This window comes from Notolepis coatsorum (assembly GCF_963971535.1).
Source record: "Notolepis coatsorum genome assembly, chromosome: 8".
NCBI lineage: Eukaryota > Metazoa > Chordata > Actinopteri > Aulopiformes > Paralepididae > Notolepis > Notolepis coatsorum.
In genome coordinates this window covers 37,279,089-37,303,156 of record NC_140172.1, presented here as the reverse complement: position 1 = coordinate 37,303,156, position 24,068 = coordinate 37,279,089, and the positions used below count along the sequence as shown (strand labels likewise).

The window sequence follows — 24,068 nt, the reverse complement described above, 5'->3', positions numbered from 1 at the left end:
CATGTCAATAAAGCCCATTTAAATTGAATTGACTATGCCCTTATAAGGGCTGGTGAACTGCCTGTGACCTGGCTGGGTCGTTAAGGGCGTGTTCACACCTGAAAGTCCGCGGATAGTCCGGACTTTCTGGTGGACCAAATGTGAAAATGATACATTAGTTTGATTTGTCTGCGTTCACACTACCCTTTTTGTGGTGCGGATCTAATTTGTAAACAAAGGACATACGGTTGCCAAGTCGTTCATCTATTGGACTATAGCACTCACAAGCATAAACAGTTGCCGACAGCGTAATGAGAGAGATACTGTCATTACGAGCGCGGCGCAAGTCGACTAGAGTAGCGAGAGAGAGTAGCGAGAGAGAGAGACTGTCCGCGCGTGGCACCAGTCCAGAGGAGAGAGAGAGAGAGAGGGGAAGAGAGAGACTGTCCGCGCGCCTGTCATTCATTTGAGTTGGGTCGCGCGCAAGCTGTCACTTGGCGCTGTCAAGTTGGGTCGCGCGTGGGCCGCCACTAGGCGTCTGTCACTCATTTGCTCTAGATTAGGTACTATATAAAGTTCGATCGCGTTCACACCAACAGCAAACGCACCATGGTCCACTTTGAAACAAACCAAGTCCCAACTTTTCAAGAGGACCATGGTTCGGTTGTTGGTCCTCAAAATAGTTCGGTTTGTGTTCACACCTGTACAAACTAAACGGACTATTGATCTGACTTAAAGTGGACCAAACAGGGTAGGTGTGAACAAATACCAGCACAAATATCACACTTGTACTGATTTTGGGAGAACCGAACACACACAAAAATATTCTAGAAGCCTATGAGCGATGTGCGGCGCAGGGTGTAACAAACATTTGTGTTTCCAGCTGGACTTCCGCTCCACACTAACCTTATGCAGACTGCTGTGCTGTGGCCCCTGGCTGCCGCCCTGGCAGGCTCCCTGGGGTCCCAAGCTCTGCTCCTGGGCGCCTGGCGTGACGGGACCAGCCTCGCGGTGCCAGTAAACCCGGATGAAGCGGTTATTGAGAACCGCCTCTGTACTGGAGATGGCCTTTCTGGCCTCCTCGTTCTCTGTGTACTGGATCAGCGCCGACTCCGGGTCTCCGCCAAACACCACCTGGACGGAGAGAAGACATTTCATGATGCCATGTCCAATCAACTGCAAGCAGGTGATCAAAGTGATCCCGATACATCTTTGATACATCTTTGATACATCTTTGATACACCTTGAGACAGGTGATGCTCCTGGAACAGTCGTTATCCTCCGGTTCCTTCCTCCAGTGTCACATGAACCCATTGATCTGTGTCTTTGTGAGCAATTCAACTTAAAGAAATGAAATACAAAAATTATAGTCTCTCACTCTCCGATGATCTAGATCAGTGGTCACCAACCCGTCGATCTTGATCGACTGGTCGATCTTTGAGACTGTCCCTGTAGATCTTTCCATGGAGAAAAAAAAAAAAAAAAAAAAAATATCTTACCCTGAGAGTCCACATTACAGTTCTACTTTTGTTTTGATGTGAAAAGTGATGCTGCACTTAGCACTGACTGAGAAAGTACACATACAGTTCTACTTTGGTTTTGATGTGAAAATGATGCTGCACTTAGCACTGACTGCACTTAGCACTGACTGCACTTAGCACTGACTGAGAAAGTCCACATTACAGTTCTACTTTTGTTTTGATGTGAAAAGTGATGCTGCACTTAGCACTGACTGAGAAAGTACACATTACAGTTCTACTTTATAAAATGCTAATTGTAAATATGTTTGTCAATGTTAATAATATGAGAAAGTCCACATTACAGTTCTACTTTTGTTTTGATGTGAAAAGTGATGCTGCATAAGATGACTGCACTTAGCACTGACTGAGAAAGTACATAATAGTTCTACTTTGACGTTTTAATGTTGGACCAAAGCATTGCATGTAATTAGAATACAGGCAAATAAAAGTAATTTAGTTTAAAGTACAATCTTGGCTGTCATTTTCTCTCAACGCTTCAATAGGTAGATCTTGCCTTCACCAAAAAAAAAAGTGATCTTGGGCTTAAAAAGGTTGGTGACCACTGATCTAGATGTTGTTTTTATTTATTATTTTAAGTTAGCTGAATGGATATCAAGTCTACTCTGTGGGGAAATAAATAATGGTTAAAAGTGACTTGTGTGCCGATTGCCGATTCTGTCTGACAATACTCTGCTTTGTATGTGTAGTTTGACTTGCGTTTTGGACACAGATTGCCCAGACCACAAAACCCAACAGTAAACGGGAGAAGGTGTTTACATGCTTCTGTATCCCAGATCCCAGCTATCATATTTCAGTTTCTCATTGTCCCGATATGAACTAGGGGTGTAAGGGTTGATCCACACGAGTCACCCCTCAACGGTTCTGCGCGCATGTGAACCACGGATTAATTGCAAAATGTAACCATCATACTGAGGTAGGGATGCTCCGATCGATCGGCCAGCGATCGGTATCGGCCGATATTCAGTATAAATATGAGATTGGGGAATTCCGATAATGCTTTCTAGTCGCCGATTATGAAAACCGATCGATGACGCGAAAAACATGAGCAATTGTCAGCGGAGTTGGTGTCATTGTCGCATGTTAACTATCCTAAAACATGTCGGCGGTGTGGAACTATTACAAAGTGTCAGAGACTGATGCAACAAATGCCATCTGCAATGTATGCCAGGATAAGATACCTTGTGGGGGAAGCAATGTAAAAAGTTTCAACACAACAAATTTAATAAGACACTTGAAGTCCCATCACCCAGAGGAGCATGGAGAGTTGGTTAAGCTTACCGCGGAGGCGCGGAGTAAAAAGAAAAAAGGCAGATTAAAAACCAAAGCGGCCTCTAACGCAAACCACTTTAGAGAGCACCTGTGCGTATAACCGTGATAGTCAGAAGGCTAAGGCAATCACAAGAAAAGTCATGAAATTCATAGGGCCTGGACGGAGGGACTACTCTCACATTGAGTGAGCCCCGGTACAGAGTCTCTCCCAGCTCGCTGAAGCATTCCGTGAAGACCCGCCCTACTCCTACAGACATGCAAAGACGCTGCTTGCATTAGAGATAGCGGAGAATTTTGACTCCGCAAAGTATTTGGTGTTACACAAAAGCAACCTCTGCATTTAGATATCGACAGGGCAAAATTCATAATCAAAGCCTTAAAGGAAAACTCCAACATTTTGGGAAATTAGCTTATTTAACATCTTCCCTGGAGTTAGACAAGAAGATACATTCCTTTTTTGTCTCTGTGCGTGCATTTAGCTTTGGGAACAGTCGCTCCGTTAGCATAGCTTAGCTTCATCACTGGAAGTGAGGCAGGACAGTAGCCTGACGTTCCCTACAGGTTTGTTGATATTCTCATTCCTTCAAAGGATCCGAACCGATTGAAGTTTATGGATACCATGACTTAAAATCCTCTTACCTTGACGATTAAAAGCCTCCCCAATTTAGAAAACAGTAATCCAATGGCTGGTATTGATAATATACTACCAACTACTGGACGCTCGGAGCTAACCGGAGCTAACACAGAACAGGATGGTAAAGCAAATATAATGACTTCCTTTCTGGGGTTTTCAAAATAAAAGTGCGATGTTTATAGCAGCGGAAATTTTTTATTTTGTACATTATCTAACGTTAACACAAACCTAAACTAACTTTAGGTTAGTTGTAACGTTAGTTTAGGTTCGTGTTAACGTTAGATAATGTACAAAATAAACGTTTTCCGCTGCTATAAACGTCGCACTTTTATTTTGAAACCCCCAGAAAGGAAGTAATTATATTTGCTTTACCATCCTGTTCTGTGTTAGCTCCGGTTAGCTCCGAGCATCCAGTAGTTAGTAGTATATTATCAATACCAGCCATTGGATTACTGTTTTCTAAATTGGGGAGGCTTTTAATCGTCAAGGTAAGATGATTTTAAGTCATGGTATCCATAAACTTCAATCGGTTCGGATCCTTTGAAGGAATGAGAATATCAACAAACCTGTAGGGAACGTCAGGCTACTGTCCTGCCTCACTTCCAGTGATGAAGCTAAGCTATGCTAACGGAGCGACTGTTCCCAAAGCTAAATGCACGCACAGAGACAAAAAAGGTATGTATCTTCTTGTCTAACTCCAGGGAAGATGTTAAATAAGCAAATTTCCCAAAATTGAGTTTTCCTTTAATGTTGTTAATATTTCCTTTCTAGGGCTGACCTTCGAAGCTTTTGGCAATCGAAGCTTCGGGGCCGAGCTTCGATTTTAATTCGAAGCTTCGAATATTTTTTTTTTAATATATATTTTTTTTAATCTTATGTTGTGGGACTTGTACAGCACTTTGGTAAACTTTGTTGTTTTTAAATGTGCTCTATAAATAAAGTAGATTGGTTTCACTCGGCTGTGTGATTTAATTCAAGGTGGATCACTGTTGTCGTTTGAACAACTTCAGATTTCATGGGAACTACCAATCCCCCAAATCAAGAATGTTTAAGATGAATGAAGTAAGATTTTGATTATTTGAAATATGGCCTGTGTAGACTAAACTATGCACAGAATTATGTCAGTCTACAAGGTCCGGATTTTACATGGTCCGGCAATGTAGACCTTGTAGCAGGGTTTCCGTTAGAAAAAATTGTTGCCGGCCTCAGTGTCCGGTAGATTTCAATCTACCGGTCAAATGAGAGACATTCCGGTCAGAGTTTATTGAGCTTAAAAACAATTGATAGGCAAAAGAATGACAACAAAACAAAATAATTACATCATCAAGGCATGTAGATTTATAATATTTTTACTTAAAACTAGGCTACTTTTGCGTATAAAGTCATTATATTCCAAATAAAATAAGTCCCGAGACTCGTGCTGCTGCCGACTTTAAATCAAATAGGTGTCTGTGGGCAGTTGCCCGACATTAATAAACAACAGTCTGTTATAATCACATTTTTATGAGCTAACGAATTCCGTTATATTGGACATTTGTATTAATTATATCAAGCGAAGAACTGAGAAATTTGGCAGAGAGAGACGGCAACATTATGGTGGGTCTGCGTGACGACTCTCTCTCTCTCCACCTCCCAATGACTTATTTGCGAGAGTATGGCGCTGCAGAGCAGCAGATTCAGCTGTTATTGGCTCTTTTCTGGGAACCGCACAACAGCGCCCCCCACCCAACATTGAATTGAAAATGGCTGAATTGGAGTACTGCTGGAGTACTGCATTGTGCTGCTGTTGCTCCGGCTCTGCAGCTTCACAAAAGTTCGCACACCCAGCACTAAGCTCTCGCTGACAACGTCGTTGTCATTATTAGAAGCAACGATGAAACAAATCATGTAATGATTGTTTCGTTCATCGCATAGGCTATTTAATTTTAGCCTATTTTAATACAATTCAAATAATCAAATTGTGCTTAGACTCAGGGAATTATTTTCACCGGACATTAAGACCGGAGAGATTAAATATGTCGGACTTCAACAGATTTTGCCGGTCAAATACCGGTAATTACCGGCTAACGGAAACGCTGCCTTGTAGACTCCACTACAGACCAATTATCAGTGAATGTTCATGCATTTTTAAGAAGGGCTACTTCCACAAAAAAACAAAGAACTCACCAAAACATCTCAGTAGCACCTTATCTAAATGTTCTATTTCATATATGGAGATTCATATTTATTTATGTATTGCATGCATTTCTAAATTTTATTTCCTATTTTGTTTATTCATCCCAGTATCTTTCTTTCTTATGTGTGGAATTCTACAAGGCATGTAGGTGTATATGTGTTTGAGGATGATATCCTTCAAACAGGCAATAGTGATGATATAATTTGGGCAGTGCTGAGCTGGGTTACTTTCCTCCAGTATATTTGTCCCCCGGCCCCACCCAATGGCCCCATGCGCGCACACACAAAATCAAAGTAATTTCTTTTTTTTTTAAACATTTATTTTATTTTTATATTAAACTTTGATTTAATTTTTTTATGTTCGAAGCTTGTGCCATCGAACGAAGCTTCGAAGTATTTAAGACAGCCCTATTCCTTTCATAATCACTTCAGCTGCAAGGGAAAAAGTGAACAGACACAAAGCTGGATAATCCAACACGTCCAAGATAACTAGGTCTACACAGAGGGATTGACCTCCAGACTGCCCACAACACTATCATACTGGAGTGAGGGAAAAAAAGGTTACAGACACACCACCCCCTTATGAGAGCCACCTAGAATGAACAAATAAGCCTAATTGATAATATACTACGTGTGAGTTTCTTATGTTTTCAGCTAATACTATACCAATATTTTTTCTTTCTTTCTTCTCGATCCGAAAAATTCTCCGATCCGAGACTCAAAACAGTGATACAATTCGACCCGTGAGTTGTGATCCGTTGCACCCCTAATATGACCTCATCCCAGCTATTATGAATGGGATACTGTGTATAATCTGGTATCTAGAAGAATATTAACAACAACAAGTATGCTCCAACAAGTTTTTATATTGTTACCTGTATATTGACAATGCTTCCAAACTTGCTGAAGTGCTCGTTGAGCTTGGTGATGTTGTTGATCTCTCGAGGGATCTTCCGTACCTCCAGCTTGGTATTCACGTAGTGGTTCCTCTTGGGAAAAATTTGTTTGTGTTGGTTGTTGAAGCCTAACCTGAAACAGAGATGACAAGGACACAAAGTGTCAATATATGTCAAACCAACTGGCCTACCGAAAAGTGCATTGCCCGTGAGCCGCCACTTGGGGCAGAGTGGCTACCCGTGAGTGAATAATTCATTGAATTACTGAGTTGATATCAACAGTCTGCATCACGAAGGTCAACAGTCTGCATTACGCAGGTCAACAGTCTGCATCACGCAGGTCAACAGTCTGCATCACGCAGGACAACAGTCTGCATTACGCAGGTCAACAGTCTGCATCACGCAGGTCAACAGTCTGCATCACGCAGGTCAACAGTCTGCATCACGCAGGTCAACAGTCTGCATCACGCAGGACAACAGTCTGCATCACGCAGGACAACAGTCTGCATCACGCAGGACAACAGTCTGCATCACGCAGGACAACAGTCTGCATCACGCAGGACAACAGTCTGCATCACGCAGGTCAACAGTCTGCATCACGCAGGTCAACAGTCTGCATCACGCAGGACAACAGTCTGTGTATAGCTGCGATGGGAAATGTCATCACATTTCTCCTGACAACGAGAAACAGTTGTACAGTATAGTAACTGAGCCAAATGTCAAAATGCCTAATGTCAAAAATACGTGCGTGTGAGTGTGTGCGTGAAATGAATGCTTACTTTTCCATCCATGGTTTCTTGGCCAGCGGTCCGTCCGTAGTGACCGGTCCCATTGTTCTCTTCCTGCCGTCCTGGTCTGAGCCGTACCACATGTTGCTGGGAGTGTTGTCCACCACAGCAGGCTCCGTCTGGATCACTATGTTGGCAGCTGGTGGACAAACACATGGACACGAATCGCATGTTAGTCCAAACGGCATGACGGATGCTCCCGGTCCAACATTAAAATAATTGGAGCCAATTGACAATATTCTGCCGCTATGCTTGGATCTTAACTGATGTTCAAAGAGAAGATTACAGGGGAAGCTGTAGTAGAAGTCAATACTTTACCAGTGATTGATTGTTATGGGCCCACTATTATTCTGGGCTAAACTGTATCAAATACAAGGGGTGTGTGTGTGTGTGGTGTGTGTGTGTGTGTGTGTGTGTGTGTGTGTGTGTGTGTGTGTGTGTGTGTGTGTGTGTGTGTGTGTAAACCTATACTTTCTACCTCTGGAGCTCTGTCCGTCGCCCGAGGTGAGCCCAATGAGGTTGGAGCGTTGGGTCTGGACACGAGGGATGAACTGACGGTACTGACGGACCACCCCTGTCAGGCCCGGAGACTCTGGGTTGTATCCTTCTGGGTCGTAGGTATCTACAGGACACAAGGGATCAGGAGGGAATAAACAACAAACCGTACAACGGCCCTGTCATGTATGGTACTATGCATTCATTGGCCCATCTCAAACCCTGCCCTCTTTGCTTGATCCTCCAATCACAATTGTTGCTTCCCTCGGACAAACTTAGGTCAATTGAAGATACACACATATATATATATATATCTCACTTGTGAAAGAATAAGGGATGGGCATTGGTCTCCGGTGATCTTATGTTTATCTACTGTAAATGACTGCTGCCCAGAGCTCCTTTAAGTTTATAAACAATACCACCTTCTGGTCAAAAGATGGAACTGCAGCTTGAAGAAATTGTTAAAGGGGAACTCCAACATTTTGGGAAATTAGCTTATTTAACATCTTCCCTGGAGTTAGACAAGAAGATACATACCTTTTTTGTCTCTGTGCGTGCATTTTAGCTTTGGGAATAGATGCTCCGTTAGCATAGCTTAGCTTCATCACTGGAAGTGAGGCAGGACAGTAGCCTTACAGTGCCTTACAGTGTATTGCAAGGTCTGACATTGACCAAACTTGATATGCATGACCTTGGTGGGCTCTAGGTCAACTCCTGAAAAGGGGGTCAAAGTCAGACTTTGCAATCAAAAGTTAGGGGGCTAATAACCCTTGCCATAATTTCAGTGCGCCCCCTAACTTTTGATTGCAAGGTCTGACATTGACCCCCTTTTCAGGAGTTGACCTAGAGCCCACCAAGGTCATGCATATCAAATTTGGTCAATGTCAGACCTTGCAATACACTGTAAGGCACTGTAAGGCTACTGTCCTGCCTCACTTCCAGTGATGAAGCTAAGCTATGCTAACGGAGCGTCTATTCCCAAAGCTAAAATGCACGCACAGAGACAAAAAAGGTATGTATCTTCTTGTCTAACTCCAGGGAAGATGTTAAATAAGCTAATTTCCCAAAATGTTGGAGTTCCCCTTTAAACCAAGTAAAACGAGGCTCTCTAGGACGATAAGAGGAACCACTTGTCAGCAGATGGCGTTTAACAACCAAATGTAAAAAATAAATAAAGTAAATAAATTGAAATAAATATACCCCATGTTGGTTGGCCACTGTGCTAGTAGGGGTAGGAATCATATATATATTTCAATTTTTTGTTTGTATTATTCTTTTTTGTTTGTTTTTATAAATGTATTTATTTATTTTTAAATATTGCTTCTTGGTGTCACTGTATTGATATAATATGAATAGCAAGATATGGCGCTATATTGCTGTATCCATATTTTCCCCACCTAATGCTATTGAATATGTCAGGTGTTTTCTTTTGTGGTTTGCCACACAATTACAGATATTTAGGGGTTTGTGACTGCATGCACTGCATACATTGCAACGGAGGATCCTTGTTCTTCGTTCATATAAGTTCTATATTCTAGAGATGCTGAATGTCAGCATCGCTGTGCTTAATGCGAGCCCAGCGACACAGCATGGGACAATCCAGTAGACCGAATAAGGAACATACATACCTAAGCAGTCATAGTCTGAGGAGGAAACTACAGCTTCATTGGCATGTGGCAGAAATATGAATGACAAAACAATTTGTTAAGTTGTAATGAATCACAAAACACTGGTAAGAATAGAAAATACTTCACATGAGTGGCCTTACATGCTGCTGCCACTTGGAAGCATAGCAGGTGACTCAGCTAGTTACTAGTTGGTCAGTGAACCAGCAAAATAAAAGATACCGGCTATTCAGAAGACATGAGACATGGAAATAATAGAGGCTTGACTTGTATTATAGCCACAGGATTATGGCAGACTGAAGAAAACGCATTTACAGCTCATTTTAATTCACTTGGAATGCAAATTAAAAACCTGTAGCGCCAAAAACAATTAAATAAAGGGGAACTATCTTATAAATGGCTTTTTCCAGTGGTTTGCATTGTTTTCTAGCAATGTGGGGTTGTACCAACACTGACTAGATGTGAAATCTCTAGCTAGTCCCGTTTCTTCAGTTCAGCTCAGACAAGAACCTCCCCCACTGAACCAAGCCATTCTGAATTTAGCGTATCTGTGACGTGTACGAATTCTGATCTGCATACCTCAGCTCCTTCTGTGGTTGTAGCCACCGCCCACAATCAACACTTCGCTCAACAATGGAGCGATTGGGAATAATGCGGAAGCGGTTTCCCTGTCACTGACACTTCCTCAAAAGAGAAAAAAGAGAGGGAGAGGGAGAGACAGACAGATAGAGAGAGAGGCTCTCATACGGTGTGACTCGTCTCGGAGCGATCTCTCCTCTGTATTTACACACTCGCGAGTCGAGCCGCTCACACACGCACGCACAAAATATCATAGCGCACGCTCCCACGCATATTCCGATCCGTGCAATAATATTCACAGGGTATATATTGTCATTTGAAACAAGTTACCAATGCATTGTCCCATGGGATTATGCCCCCCTGCGGCGAAATTAATTAGTCCCTCTCTATCTCTCCCCCAAAAGCTATCTGCCAGTGCAGTGCAGTGCAGTGCAGTGGGTGAGTGTCGCTCCAAGCGTATTGCGAGTATGGGCGGAGCCCAGCCAAAAACAGCTTGGAATCTTGAAGGGCCGAAACTGCTGCTCTACAGTACTTGATTAGAAATACAAAACAATGACTTAAAAAAAAAAAAAAAAAAAAAAACTTACAGATGTGTTCCATAGACTCACAGGAATTGTGTAAAATTGCCCAAATAGTGAAAGACATAGTAAGATAGTTCCCCTTTAAATAAAATGTGAAAACTATATATGAAATGCCATATGCAATATTTCCTCCAAATAGTTATCATAGACCCTATCTGAAGAGGAAGATGGAGCTGCTTACATAGACCCTATCTGAAGAGGAAGATACAGCTGCTTACATAGACACTATCTGAAGAGGGAGATACAGCTGCTTACATAGACCCTATCTGAAGAGGAAGATACAGCTGCTTACATAGACCCTATCTGAAGAGGAAGATACAGCTGCTTACAGTACATAGACCCTATCTGAAGAGGAAGATACAGCTGCTTACAGTACATAGACCCTATCTGAAGAGGAAGATACAGCTGCTTACATAGACCCTATCTGAAGAGGAAGATACAGCTGCTTACATAGACCCTATCTGAAGAGGAAGATACAGCTGCTTACATAGACCCTATCTGAAGAGGAAGATACAGCTGCTTACAGTACATAGACCCTATCTGAAGAGGAAGATACAACTGCTTACATTCAGACTGGACATACTGGGGACGTAGAGACACAGAAGAGGAAGAAGAGGAGGGAGGAGATGGAGGAGGAGGAGGAAGAGGAGGCGGAAGAGGAGGCAGTCCCACGCCAGGTGGTCTGACAGAAGAGGAGGAGGTGATTGTTGATTGGTGGTTGGGCGTGTCTATCCCACTGGTTGCTATCAGTGGGGGTCCTGGGGGGAGACACAAGCCCAAACTGATGCCTCTCAAGTAGAAAAATAGCTTTGACATTTAACAAATCTAGACTCTGCAGGCCATATCAGTTCATCATAAATCGTTTGACCATCAACGCAGGGTGAGAGAGACAAGTCTGAGCTCACATCAGAACAGACAAACATACCAAAAGACGAGACAGGAACTTCAATATGACCCAGGGAGTGCTTTGATTAACTCAATTGAAGAGTTACGATTTCAAAATATTTGCTGGGTAAAACAATGCGGTAAAGTTGGGATATTGTCAGCAGCAATGTATCACAAATGGAGGAGGAGGGAGCCACGACACATTTCTCAAATTATTTTGAAACGTCTTTGGTAACTTGTAATAGATGACAGAAAGGCAGAAGATTCCGTCGTCATCATCATATGATGGTCTCTCAAATCAATGAGTAATCGTTTAATAATCATGATTAATCAAAATAATCGCGATTGCGATTTTTGCCATAATCGAGCAGCCCCTACACAGACAAACGATCAGCACAATATGTGATGGCAGCGGGTTGACAGGAGCACTGACCCTATAGACCTCAGCAGTGAGTGACATGCGGCTTGGCCCCGCCCCCTAGTTCAAAAGCTCCTATACTTCACTATGGAAACCGTATGATATTTTGCAATACAAAACAAAGATCAGCTTAAAATTACATTGACAAGCCTGCTTAAAACTTATGAATAAAACATTTATATTTCATAGCATATAGTTTGCTTGATCTAGTCGAACTGAACCCACCCACCCCAAGTTAATAATTATTTTCTTTGGCATACATCACTGACCCAGAAGAGCAATTCTGTGTCAAACGGCGCGGCATTTACTGAGATGGGAAAACGCTGTATGCAAATGAGCAGACATGGTCTCTCCAGCAGCCTGCTATAGAGAACAGGAAAAACTGAACCCAAAGGACTAGCAGAGGGAGAGGCAGGGGAGAGAAGGGGGGGGGGGGGGGGGGTATTGTAGAAATGGATGGCAGCTGGCACAAAGGAATGCTCGAAACTCACACATTGTCGGGACATTGTTGTTGGAGTCATTGTTAAATGATGGAATATTTAGTTTAGTCCACATCCATTCCTCAACCTCCAGTATCCAGCCTCAACTCTATAGAGCTAGCAGCATTTATACATTTTGCTTTGCTGGCATCCTCTACTTTGGCCAACGTTACAGCAGCTTAGGAAAGTATAACACTGGCCACTACCGACTGATAACATAATAGAATGCAGTTTATTGCACGTTGCAGTTGTATGTGACCCAAGCCTTCTAAGGAACAGACTTCTCTGTGTGAATGTTATCAGTACATTTTGTTATTGACCTGCACCACAAAGAACCAGCTCCACATCCTCCCTTTGGATAATGGATTATAAGGCTTTGTTAAAAACAGCTCCTTTCTGCGGTTGAACGTGAGCTGCAGGTGGTTCTCCAGGTGGTGAAAAACAGCCTCAGTTAGGCCTGCCACGATAACACATTTTGCTGGGCGATTAATTGCCCCCGAAAATATCGCGATAAGCGATATTATTGCGACCGGTTAGAGAATTTTTTTGAGAAATTTATTTCCCAAAACTTTCATTTTGAAGCCCACCGCTCCGTCTTTTCCGGTGTTTAAGACTTTCATTTTGAAGCCCACCGACCGGACCGGAAGTATTGTTGTGATTATCCTAGCCGACAACTTGTCTCGTCCGGTTGTGTTTTTTTTGTTTTAACGTTAGCTACTAACGTTAGATGCAGCTACTACAGGCAATCAACGATGAGGAGGAAGCGTCAAAGCAGTATTATAATAGAATAGCTGTGGTGCGTAGGCACTGCAGCACGACTCGAAAACGACCCGTTATAATAAATTAATTCATGTTTAACTTGTCCCCGTCTCCAGTCCTTTGACTAGCCCCACCCGTTCATTGTAAACAATGATGCATGTAATTGTATTAACGTTATTCTGTGTTATTCTAACGTTACACTACAAATAACGCTACTTGGTTAAAAGGAGCAACACTATTGAGAAATGTAGTTAAGCTATGTGGTGTTGCCCCACGGAGCTCCTGTGCTGTGCTGTAGTAAAGCCAGCGGCCCGCCTCCCAACACGGACAGTGACTGACAAGGGGCACTGGTTCCGCCTCATTAAAACAAACGCGCAAATAGCAATTAATCGCGTCCGTCAAAATCATTGCATTCATTTAAATTATCGCGGCAATTAATCGATTTATTGCTTATCGCGGCAGGCCTAGCCTCAGTAGTTGCTAGGGGTGTAGCGGTACATGTATTCGTCACGCAACTTCGCGGTACGGACGTCACGGTTCGGTACGTGCAGCCATACGAAGAATACGTCTGAATCAGTCCGTTCTGATCCACACTCCAAACCAGAAGGTGGCGATAAAGCACCTAAACGCTATTTGCCAACAGTCAACAAGAACCGCAGAAGAAGACGACACACCAAAACAAGATGATGTGGATTGTGGACGCCTTCACGTTATAGTAGAGGAACCCGGCTTCAAACATTTATTAAAAGTAGGAATCGCACCAATCCGATACTCAGTATCGATATCGGTCCGACAGTACTAGCGCGACAACAACGTTAGCTAAACGTGAGCACCGCAGTCATGTCAGCTGTGTGGAGTTATTTTAAGCTCAAAGACGAAAAAGGCAAAACAGCCTGTGTATGCGTGCTAATACGACACAGTACAGGCCAGGCCACCATACCGGGGTCACGGCCAGGTATGCAGAGTAGACTAGGAATGGATAATGGTGGAGCTATGGAGCTAACGGCTAAGAATAAAGACACTCACAAATACAGAGGACTCAGGTGTATGTGGAATAACACGACACAGCCGAGTGTAATATCTGCAACGGAAGTATTTCTAGGGGTGGCAGCAACACTGGGAACTTCAACACCACAGACTTAATTAAATCCTTAGACTAACATTACATCATTGAAAAGGAGTATGCCGAGTTTATACGTGCAACGAATGCCAAGAGGAAATGTTTTGTCAACAACTAACTTCGCTGGAAACCATTCAGAAGTGCGAGAAACTACCTGCAGACGGTAACAAAGCAAAGCTGATAACTCTAACAGAGAAAATAACCGAATGTATTGTGCAGGACGACGAGCCCCTTTGTAAAGGCTCGTGGCTAGATGATAATAAGTGAGGCTAGAATCTAGATAATGTGGAAATTGTTGATAATAAGTTAGGCTAGATCAGTGGTTCTCAACCTGTGGTACGCGTACCACTAGTGGTACTTGGTGGTACTGCTGGTGGTACTTGAAAAGATTTATAAAAAAAGCAGGCCAGGCAACCAACTTGCGCTTCCGCGTTGCTCTGAATTGCTGTGATTGGCCGAGCGCGCGCATGCGCATGAGCCACGACGCGCTCCTCAGAGGCAGGAATACTAAGCTCCCCCTTAAGCTCCAGGAGAGAGAGAGGCTGAAAACCCGCAGTTCTTGCCCGACTGATGGGAGCCGAATCCCGGATACGATTTTTCTGATGAATAACCCCAAAACATGGAGGTCCCGAACGCATGGAAGTATTAATTGCGCCGTAACGAATCATTAAAAAAATATACCGTTAACTGGAATATGTTGTGCCTTTACACATGTTAGATTATGTAATTGGTTTGTCATGACAAACTAATAAAAAAAATCGCGATTTACCCGGTGGCTACAACACCGTCACTGTGTGTTGTTTTAGCCACCGGGTAAATCACTGTGACAGAGAGTATTGCAGTCTAAACGGCCATAAATCTTTTATTCAACTTCAGCCCTGATCATAACCATTTTTATTTTTAGATTTTTTTGTAATGTCAGATAAAAAATGAAATATTCTGAAAAGAGTTGTTAAATCTGACATTACAAAAAACAAAATCCATCAAACGCTGTGTTGTTGCTAATCATTGACACATACCTAGCCTGTAATAATCCCCCCCAGAAAAATTTACTTTGCATTTGATATAAAATATTTTACTTTGTGTGTTTTTTAACAATAATTTTGTGATGCCATCACACAAACTGGCTTTTAAAGGGTTACTGTAACTGAGGGGTACAATTCCCTGACTGTATTACTAGATATGATACTTACTACCACTACCTTTGTACTTAATATTCGGCCACCCAGTACACGGCATAAATATATTATCATAAACACTCTCACGTAGATGAAACGGATCCAACACAAATGTACGAAGTCGAAACAGGTCTTTATTTCTACACAGCGATGGTGTGTAGAACAAGCACTTAATCACTTAATTACATTTATGAATTGAAATAGTATGCACTTTTATGGCAAAGAGTATTCGTCGGTATATCAATATAGAATGTCCAATCTCTGAAGGCGCAGGTGGTAAATATACGACCTGGAATAGTTAAGGAATAACAGCAATGATACTTTAATGATTATATACTAGATACACTAGAGGGGGTTAATCCGGTCGCTTGTAAGCCGACAGGAGTAGGAGGGGGGGGGGGGGTAGAATCCGGCTGCCTCGTCCGGCCAAGGGTATCCCAGGTGAACCCACTGTAGTGCCGTTCAATGCGCCGGCGATCCTTGGACCACAGATGAAAGCAGGTGGACTCTTTGTGGGCCGGCTCTCTCCGGTCCACGGGGGAGAGACGTGAAGCGACCTCGTCTTGCAGAGCGTCTCCTCACCTTGCGTCCTCTCCAGGGGGGGGGGTTCCAACACACGGCAGTGTCGGGGGTCTTTATCCATGGAATAATCAAAGTATACAAAGCATAATCCGTGCCTGGGAAGGCGGGCTGTCGTCGGTAGAATAATCCGGTATACAGGTCCACTCGCTCGTCGGCTCTGGGGCTCCTCGGGTGCAGCTTCACATGGGGTCAACCACCCTGGGTAAGCAGCCAGTTCTCTGCCCGAAACGATGGGGTACTGACTACGGTAGTATTCTCACCGCACGAAGCACTATATATTAACAGACTATTATTAGCTTAATAGACTACGTCCAACTCGACGATATAGTGCCAAATATGACTATTCAAATATTAATATACACGATGTCTCAATACCGATGGTAGGCGAACTTGGCCTTACTCCCACACGTGGCGTCGCGGGGAGGCTTTACGTCTGTGACTCTATTGGAGGGTAAGAAACTGGACTGAAAAGAAAGTCCTACTTTAGTAGCGCAGTATATATACGCACTATGAACAAATAGTCCCATTAGTGGTGCGGTAGCCAGATTCCTACGCGGAACTAGGACTTGTTCGTACATGTGGAGCGGTACGTTTGAACTGGGTCTGAGGGGTATGGCAGCCTGGCACCAAGGTCTCGACCAATAGTAGAATGGAGACTATTATGGGATGTTCAGTAGGCTAGAATGGATATTCAATGCATATTGTACAAGGAATATACAAGGGATATCAGGGAATATTAGAGAATATACAAATACAATTAAATATATATATATAAATAAATATATATATTCGGTTTAATCTGGCCCTTCACAACAGTTACAATTCAAAAAATCTATTTAATTTTTTTTTTTTTTTACAATAATTTGTGATGCCCATCACAAACACTGGCATTTAAATGGTACATTTAAAAAAAATCCTGCACCAGAATGCAGGAAATTAAGTCTTTGTAACAAAATAATTCCTGGTGGGGGACCCCCACTTAGAAAGTGGCCTGACTGGGGCTATATTTCCCAGCCTGAATTATTTCCCCAGTCCGGCCCTGCTTATGCGAGTTGTCAATGGACAACAACATGCTGTGTGTGTGTGTGTGTGTTAACACTATGATCGCCGTGGACGAGTTTACACGTCATTCCTAGCCATGCTCATTCTGCCGAAGACGCCGTAACTCGTCTTTGATGTCAATATTTCAAAAATCTGTCATCGAAATCATATTTCCTTTCCGGAGCCCTGAGACACACTGCAAAGCTCCACTCAACTCTCTAGCGGTTCAAGAGCGCCATCTGGTGGCCGATCGGCAGATCGCCAACCGGAAATTAACCTTTGAACCGGTAGTGCTCATCCATATGTGGTCCGGGCACTCGCTATCATTAGAGAGACTCCGTATTGACACAGTGAACATCGATCGGTGCAAATAACTCGAAAAAACAACATGATTTGGACGTATATACTATTATACAACCTGGAAATGGATCGGGCATTTCTCCATCCCATAATAGAAAAAATTCTGTTCCACGCTCATCTGCCAGCGGCGCAAGGAAGCCACGGTAAGATTCAGCGTTATATTCTAACGTGTTCCATATAAACTGCTATGATGAACATTATGACCCACTCTGGATGAATCATCTAACGCTGCCCACGGAATTATAAACGATCCCGCGCCCATCCGGTCACCATCAGATGATGCGTAGAAACTTCTAGAACCACGTCCAGTTGACATTTTTTATCTCGCACAGATTCCTACCAAACTGTATTTGATCATCAATATAATGCATTTAGGGCTATAAATCACGTTCTGAAGAAAGCTGCAGAAAACGATAAAAACATACTTATACTTTAGACCATATTTTAGTATGAATATGTGAATGAAAAAGTTTAACGTTGCTACACCCTGAACAATACATATAGGACATTGAATGGGCCATAATAATGGCAATTTAGCAATAGAATTTAAAAAGTTATAGCCCTGCAAAGAAGGGGAACTTCTCCATAGACAAATAGAGCTGGCGAGGGATGGTAAATTATGAATTTAACCCATGGCGATGAAAGTGTTAACAATAGGGATGTCCCGATCCGATCACGTGATCGGGGCGGATCGTGATTTTCCGAAGATCGGCATCGACAAAAATAAATAAAAAATCTGGATTTTTTTAATTTTTTTTATTCAACAAACATGACCATGTTCACGTCTTAAACTCATACTGAGGCCTTAGTTTGTTTTAAATTGCATATCATCATTCATTTATTTATTGTCACACAGAGCAGAAGAATTTTGCCAAAACAAACCAATAGTATCCAGCTGCAGAACAGCCACACTCTCAGACCCAAACGCATTTCCTTTGATTTAATTATACATCAAATTATTTATGTCAAGGATTGCAATGCCTCGCTTGAATGAAGTTAACTTTTCACCTGGATAACGTCAACATTCAGGGTGAATGTAATGTGAGAAATTGGGATAAGATCGGTATCGGTAGATACTCAAAATCACATGATCGGGATCGGATCGGGAGCAAAAACATGTGATCGGGACATCCCTAGTTAACAATAAATAATGCTATTAGGAATACATTTATTTGCCTCCTGCGTGAACTGTGCATAGCTGAATAGACTGTATGTTAACGTCGTCATATGGTGGTACTTGGAGAGCCAGCTACGTTCTCAGGTGGTACTTGGTGTAAAAAGGTTGAGAACCACTGGGCTAGATGATAGTAAGTGAGGCTAGATGATATGGAAATAGTCGATAAGTTAGACTTGATGATATGGAAATAATTTTTTATTCTATTTATTTTGTACTTTTATAACATACCGGTAAGATATGCTTTTCAGTTCTGTAGCCGATTGTGACCAATTGCTTATTTTGAATTAAAAAAAATTGATCAAGGGGAGCTCCAGTAGCTCACCGCGTACCTCGAACGCTATTTCGGCGTCGGGGACAACCGTGCGCGTCACGGATCTGGGGTACACGAGTTCGACTCCCGGACTCGCCGTATTTTCTCAGAGTGTCTTTCCCCCGATCTATACCCCATTCACCCTGTCTCTGTCGGTCATACTTGACCAGAAAAAGCGATAAACGCTAAAAGAAACCAGCTGACTGGTCAAAGTTTATAAAAAAAAAAAAAAAAAAAAAAAAAAATTGATCAGCCCTGCATAGAACTATGACATATGCAAGAGTGTATGTTCACTGTTGTGTTTACTGCTTAATGCACTACAGGGCCAGGTAGGGGTTGATGGTATAAACTGTATGAATTTGCGCTACGGTATAGATTTTGACTATACCTTCACCTTGTGACCGGTAGACTACAGCAGCTAAGTCACAGCAGTAGCAATGACGTTAACGTTACTTGATGATTCACTCAACGTTTGCAGTGGTCGTTGCATAGCGTTTAATTGTACTGAGTTTTTCTCCACTTGTTCACGGACCTTGCCATATAGTTTGGGCATTTCAATTTGGCTAAGAAGGCTGAGAGGAGACTTGCTTTAGCACAGCAACGGGCTAACATTAGCCGCTAAGCTAACTCACGTTAGCCGCTAAGCTAACTCATGTTAGCCACTAAGCTAACGTCCTAACGTGACTCTGTGGCACCAGTTCCATTAGTGAGGAAAAGGGGGGGGGGGGTATATTGAAGAGGCTTGACAACAGAGGTTCAAAGATAACTTCACATTTATTTGGCTATTCGTTTCTTTATATCGCTTTATCCATCGGGCTGCTCCCGTTTCCAACTCTGTTGACAATCCTGGTGGCGTCTATATTAATCCCAGCCGAAGAGTGCGTCGCGTTTCTCTGATTGGCCATGACGCCCATGTGACCGTGGCAGCGCGAGAGAGCGGCAGTGCGGAAATAGGCTGCATCCTCCACGTCAAGAAAGACAGAGGCATTCTCTGCGACAAACCCTAACCTTAACCAACTCCGAAATAATGCCTAACCTTAACCCTAACCTTAACCAACTCCGAAAGAATGCCTAACCTTAACCCTAACCTTAACTTAACCCTAACCTTAACCAACTCCGAAATAATGCCTAACCTTAAGCCTAACCTTAACTTAACCCTAACCTTAACCAACTCCGAAATAATGCCTAACCTTAACCCTAACCTTAACTTAACCCTAACCTTAACCAACTCCGAAAGAATGCCTAAACTTAACCAGCGAAAGAATGCACGTTTATAGCGAGAGATGATAAACGTAAAAAAAAAAAAAAAAAAATTGAAGTGATTCGAACTTGTGACCAACCGCACCGCAGGCTCCACAGCACGGCGGCGTACCAGTTGAGCTAAGCTGCCGCAAGCTCTGCCGCTCCGGTCCGCGGGGCGTGTCGCGGCCAATCAGGGAAAACGCGGAAGCACTCGGCAGCACTCTTCGGCTGGGATTAAAGAATAGGCATCCTGGTGTGACATCACCACACCTACGGCATCTTAGGAAGCTCAAACCTCAAACTCAAACCTATTACATCACGCTCTCACGCTCTCTCTCTACGTTGTCAAACATGTACACTAAAGTTAAGTTATGTTGGAGTTTGTGTTTGAGTTGTTTGGGGGAAAGAAACCTCCTGTCCTGCTGTAGTTTATATTTTCACTATTTTCACTTTGTACCGCTTGATTTGATTTCATGAAAAGTGTTTTTCAGAGATGGAAGTAACTTGAGAAAAGGTTTTGCATTTTTCTATTGCAGTTTTGCACAATAAATGTTCTTAAAATACCTCTGTACTATGTGAAATATGTCCTAATACAAGAGTACAGTAATAGCTGCCATACCAGTGTTTTACCCCTTCAGAAGCATTTATATAGACATTTTAAGATAAATGAATATACCGTGATATATACCGTTATCGTCTATGCTTCAAATTAGGGCTGCATGATTAATCGATTTTAAATCAAAATCGCGATTTGGAATGATGCAATTATCAAATCGCAACCAAAAAATAATTGCATTTCTTTTTTTTCATTTAACCAGGAAGTCCCATTGAGATACAAGATCGGTTAAGGGAGAGGGAGGTAAGGGGTTTTAGATTGTGTTTTTGTGAAGTTTAGACTTCAGAGAGGGAGAGTAAAGTACAGAAAAAAAGGTACCGTTGGGTACCGGTATCGATTCCCAGGTAAAAAGAAAAAATGTCAGGCTCGGTGTCCTGAAAAGACCCACTGCGTAGGCCAGATGCAAGCCGCATTTTACAATAAACCTCTGTGGGGCTGCTTAAAAAAAATATTATAATCGCAAATGTAATCGCAATCGCAATATCTGTCCGAAAAATCGCAATTAGATTTCCCAAAATCGTGCAGCCCTACTTCAAATTATACCGTGATATACATTTTAGACCATACCGTCCAGCCGTAGGGCCAGGCTGTACCAGCTATCTCAGGGGGGACTATATGACACTAGGTGGAACTAGGTATAACTTGCACTACCATCTGTTCAAAATAAATTAAAAGAAACCTAGCCTTATGCGTTTGGGACTTTTGTTGCTTTTTTGTACCGAACTCATCGAACCGTGACCCAAAAACCGAGGTACGTACCGAACCGTGGCTTATGTGTACCGTTACACCCCTAGTAGTTGCTCAATATATTGTCTATAATGCAGTAATGGAAGCCAAATCACGTACTAAGGCTGAGCCCGAACCCTGTTTTTAGGGTTCGAACGTTCGCCAGGGTTTATTGTTTTTTGTTCGTTTTTTGTAAATTTTTTAATAAAAAAAGAAAATTTATATAATTTTTTTTTTTTTTTTTTTATTATAGATCCTACGGAGGGCGGCATTGCATAATCTATTGGTGAAAAAACATGTTGTTTACAGCGGTGGCTGTTCATGTAAACATGTAATTAAACAAAGCACTCAGAAGAAAATAAGCTACCGAGTACTGCATAAAGTTCCTACTTATGATAAACAATAGCCCTTGCACACCGCAGTCACGTAAGGGGCTAGATAAACAAATGCATTCGTTTTGTGGCATTAACGTTATATAGTTAGTGTTACACGTTCAATAACAGGTATTCACTCTTGGTCGACGGGAAGGAGAGAGGCGCGCGCCTCGGCTCCTTCCACCGTCTACCTCGGAACGGCAAAGAGACACCGGCGCGCGGGTCCCGCCGGGCTCCCAACACGCCTGCCGCCTCGGCCAGAGTTGTTTCCAACGCAACCACCTCCCGCCATGAAGCTCGCGCTCCGTGGCCGAAAAAGGCTGGTATTCATTAATGATCCTTCCGCAGGTTCACCTATGGAAAGTTGTTACGACTTTTACTTCCTCGGCGGGGAGCTAACGCTACGTTAATGCTTCTCTCAAGCAGATCAATGGCGGCATTGCCGGAAGTAAAAAAAATAATAAACGCTTGCCGATTGGTGGTAACAGCAGAGGCGGGTGCAAGCGGTGTGACGTAATTGGCAGAATCGCCTGTCATTCAATCAAAATTGTTCTATTGCATTGGTTGAGTATCCAGCAACAGCCCGGCAGAGACCATACTGGTTGAGCCGAGCGACCCAGGGGACGCGCCGCTTCACATCGCCTCACCGTCGTTGTGCCTGCTTTATTTTTTTTCACCGAACGTTCGAACCCATTAATTAAAGTCCGAATGTCAGCTTAACGAACGAACGTTCGAACGTTCGGGCTCAGCCTTATCACGTACATGTCCAGGTACGGAAAACATGACATCACCCGATGAGGCCCATGTTCGCCATCTCCACATTACATTTCAAGTTGTTTTCTTTTTCATTTGAGTGAACCAACGGATTAAATTCTAGGGTGGGAATCACCTGAGGCCCCACCATACAATATTATACAGAGTCACAATACTATAATATCATGATTACCTTTTTTCAACTGCAAATGATGTCCCCAACCGAAAACATTGGCAATAGAAATCCGTTTTATCTAGTAGGATAATGTTTTCAGTCTGTTCACCTCAGTCCAATAATTTTTATTGCAGCAAAATTGGATTGTCAAGCCAAAAAAGAAAGTAATTTTAAGTTTTCTTTTTGACTAAAAATATATATCGATACTTGGCGTCAGTGTATCGATATAATATAGGCACGCAAAATATTGCGGTACTATGCTGTATATATATACGGTATGCAAGTAAGAAACTAGCAAAAAGGCTGGATAACTACTGTATGTGAACAAAACAAGTTTACTTAGGAAAAGTCTATCCATTAATTTATTTAATTCTCTGTATCCTTGACAACCTTCATTGCTAACTTAGCATTAACGTTAGCATCTGCAGGGCAGTTCATTGACTTGACTTCTGTACTCTACAGGTGACCCTCTCTTCACAAAATGTTGATGTGGTCTGTATTACTCATGAGAGTTCAGCTGCTTCAAACGGGGCTTCTTGTTACGTTAACTTTAGTTTAAAGACAGGGGGAAAAAAACGTTACTACCATAATCGTTTCTTCAAATTGCTTGATCAGTGATTATTAGGGTTGGGTACCGAACTCTGTACTTTTATGTTAGATCAATCGGTGCCACATTTCGGTACCTAAGACCCGAAGACCCATTTAGAAAGTAATCAGAATTCCAATGTCATTGTCATTTCATAATAGACCAGCAAGGACCTTCAATGACGCGCAATTGTCATTCATAATAGACACAGACCAGTGAGCACCATCAATTTTAGAAGCTATGACATCTAGCTATTCAGGCCTGCATTCGACAGTCCTCTCGCGGGTTGCGCTATTTCTATGTGCTTTGAAAACTCTGCAAGCAATGGGTCCAATGCTTGGCATCCTCGCCATTCCTGTATGCCCACGTCGCTGTAAAAACCATAACTAACGTTAGCTGCTAACGCTAACTAGGCTAAGCTAAAATAAGATAAGCTAAGCGCTCACAGGCACAGCAAGAAATCAGTTTAGTTTTCACAGAGTTCCAATAGTGAGGAAAGGGGGGGCTGAGCCCGTCTCCCTCTCTCAAGTAGCCAAACGTTACACTATAAAAACGAACTAGATAGTTGATGTTAATAAACATTTAACTTCATTAGCTGAAATATTCTGTCTGTTATAAGCCATTCTACCTTTCTGTGTGTGTGTGCGCGCGTCCCATCTCTGGTCTTTGGAAAGACCAGATGAGGTCAGAGGAGTTTGATAGTATTTACAGAGAATGGCCAGATA

General features: G+C 42.6%; 1 protein-coding gene across 1 annotated transcript in view; it reads right to left on the bottom strand.

Annotated features, from left to right (window-relative positions):
• The window catches only part of rbm27 (RNA binding motif protein 27), an 83,118-nt gene that overhangs the window by 39,184 nt on the left and 19,866 nt on the right, over positions 1 to 24,068 (bottom strand). The window contains exons 8-11 of the mRNA XM_084320770.1: positions 7,761 to 7,904; positions 7,274 to 7,421; positions 6,474 to 6,627; positions 886 to 1,113 (exon numbers count right to left, since the gene is read on the bottom strand). Of these exons, the coding sequence (XP_084176896.1) occupies positions 886 to 1,113; positions 6,474 to 6,627; positions 7,274 to 7,421; positions 7,761 to 7,904 (674 nt within the window). The remainder of the gene's footprint in view (positions 1 to 885; positions 1,114 to 6,473; positions 6,628 to 7,273; positions 7,422 to 7,760; positions 7,905 to 24,068) is intronic.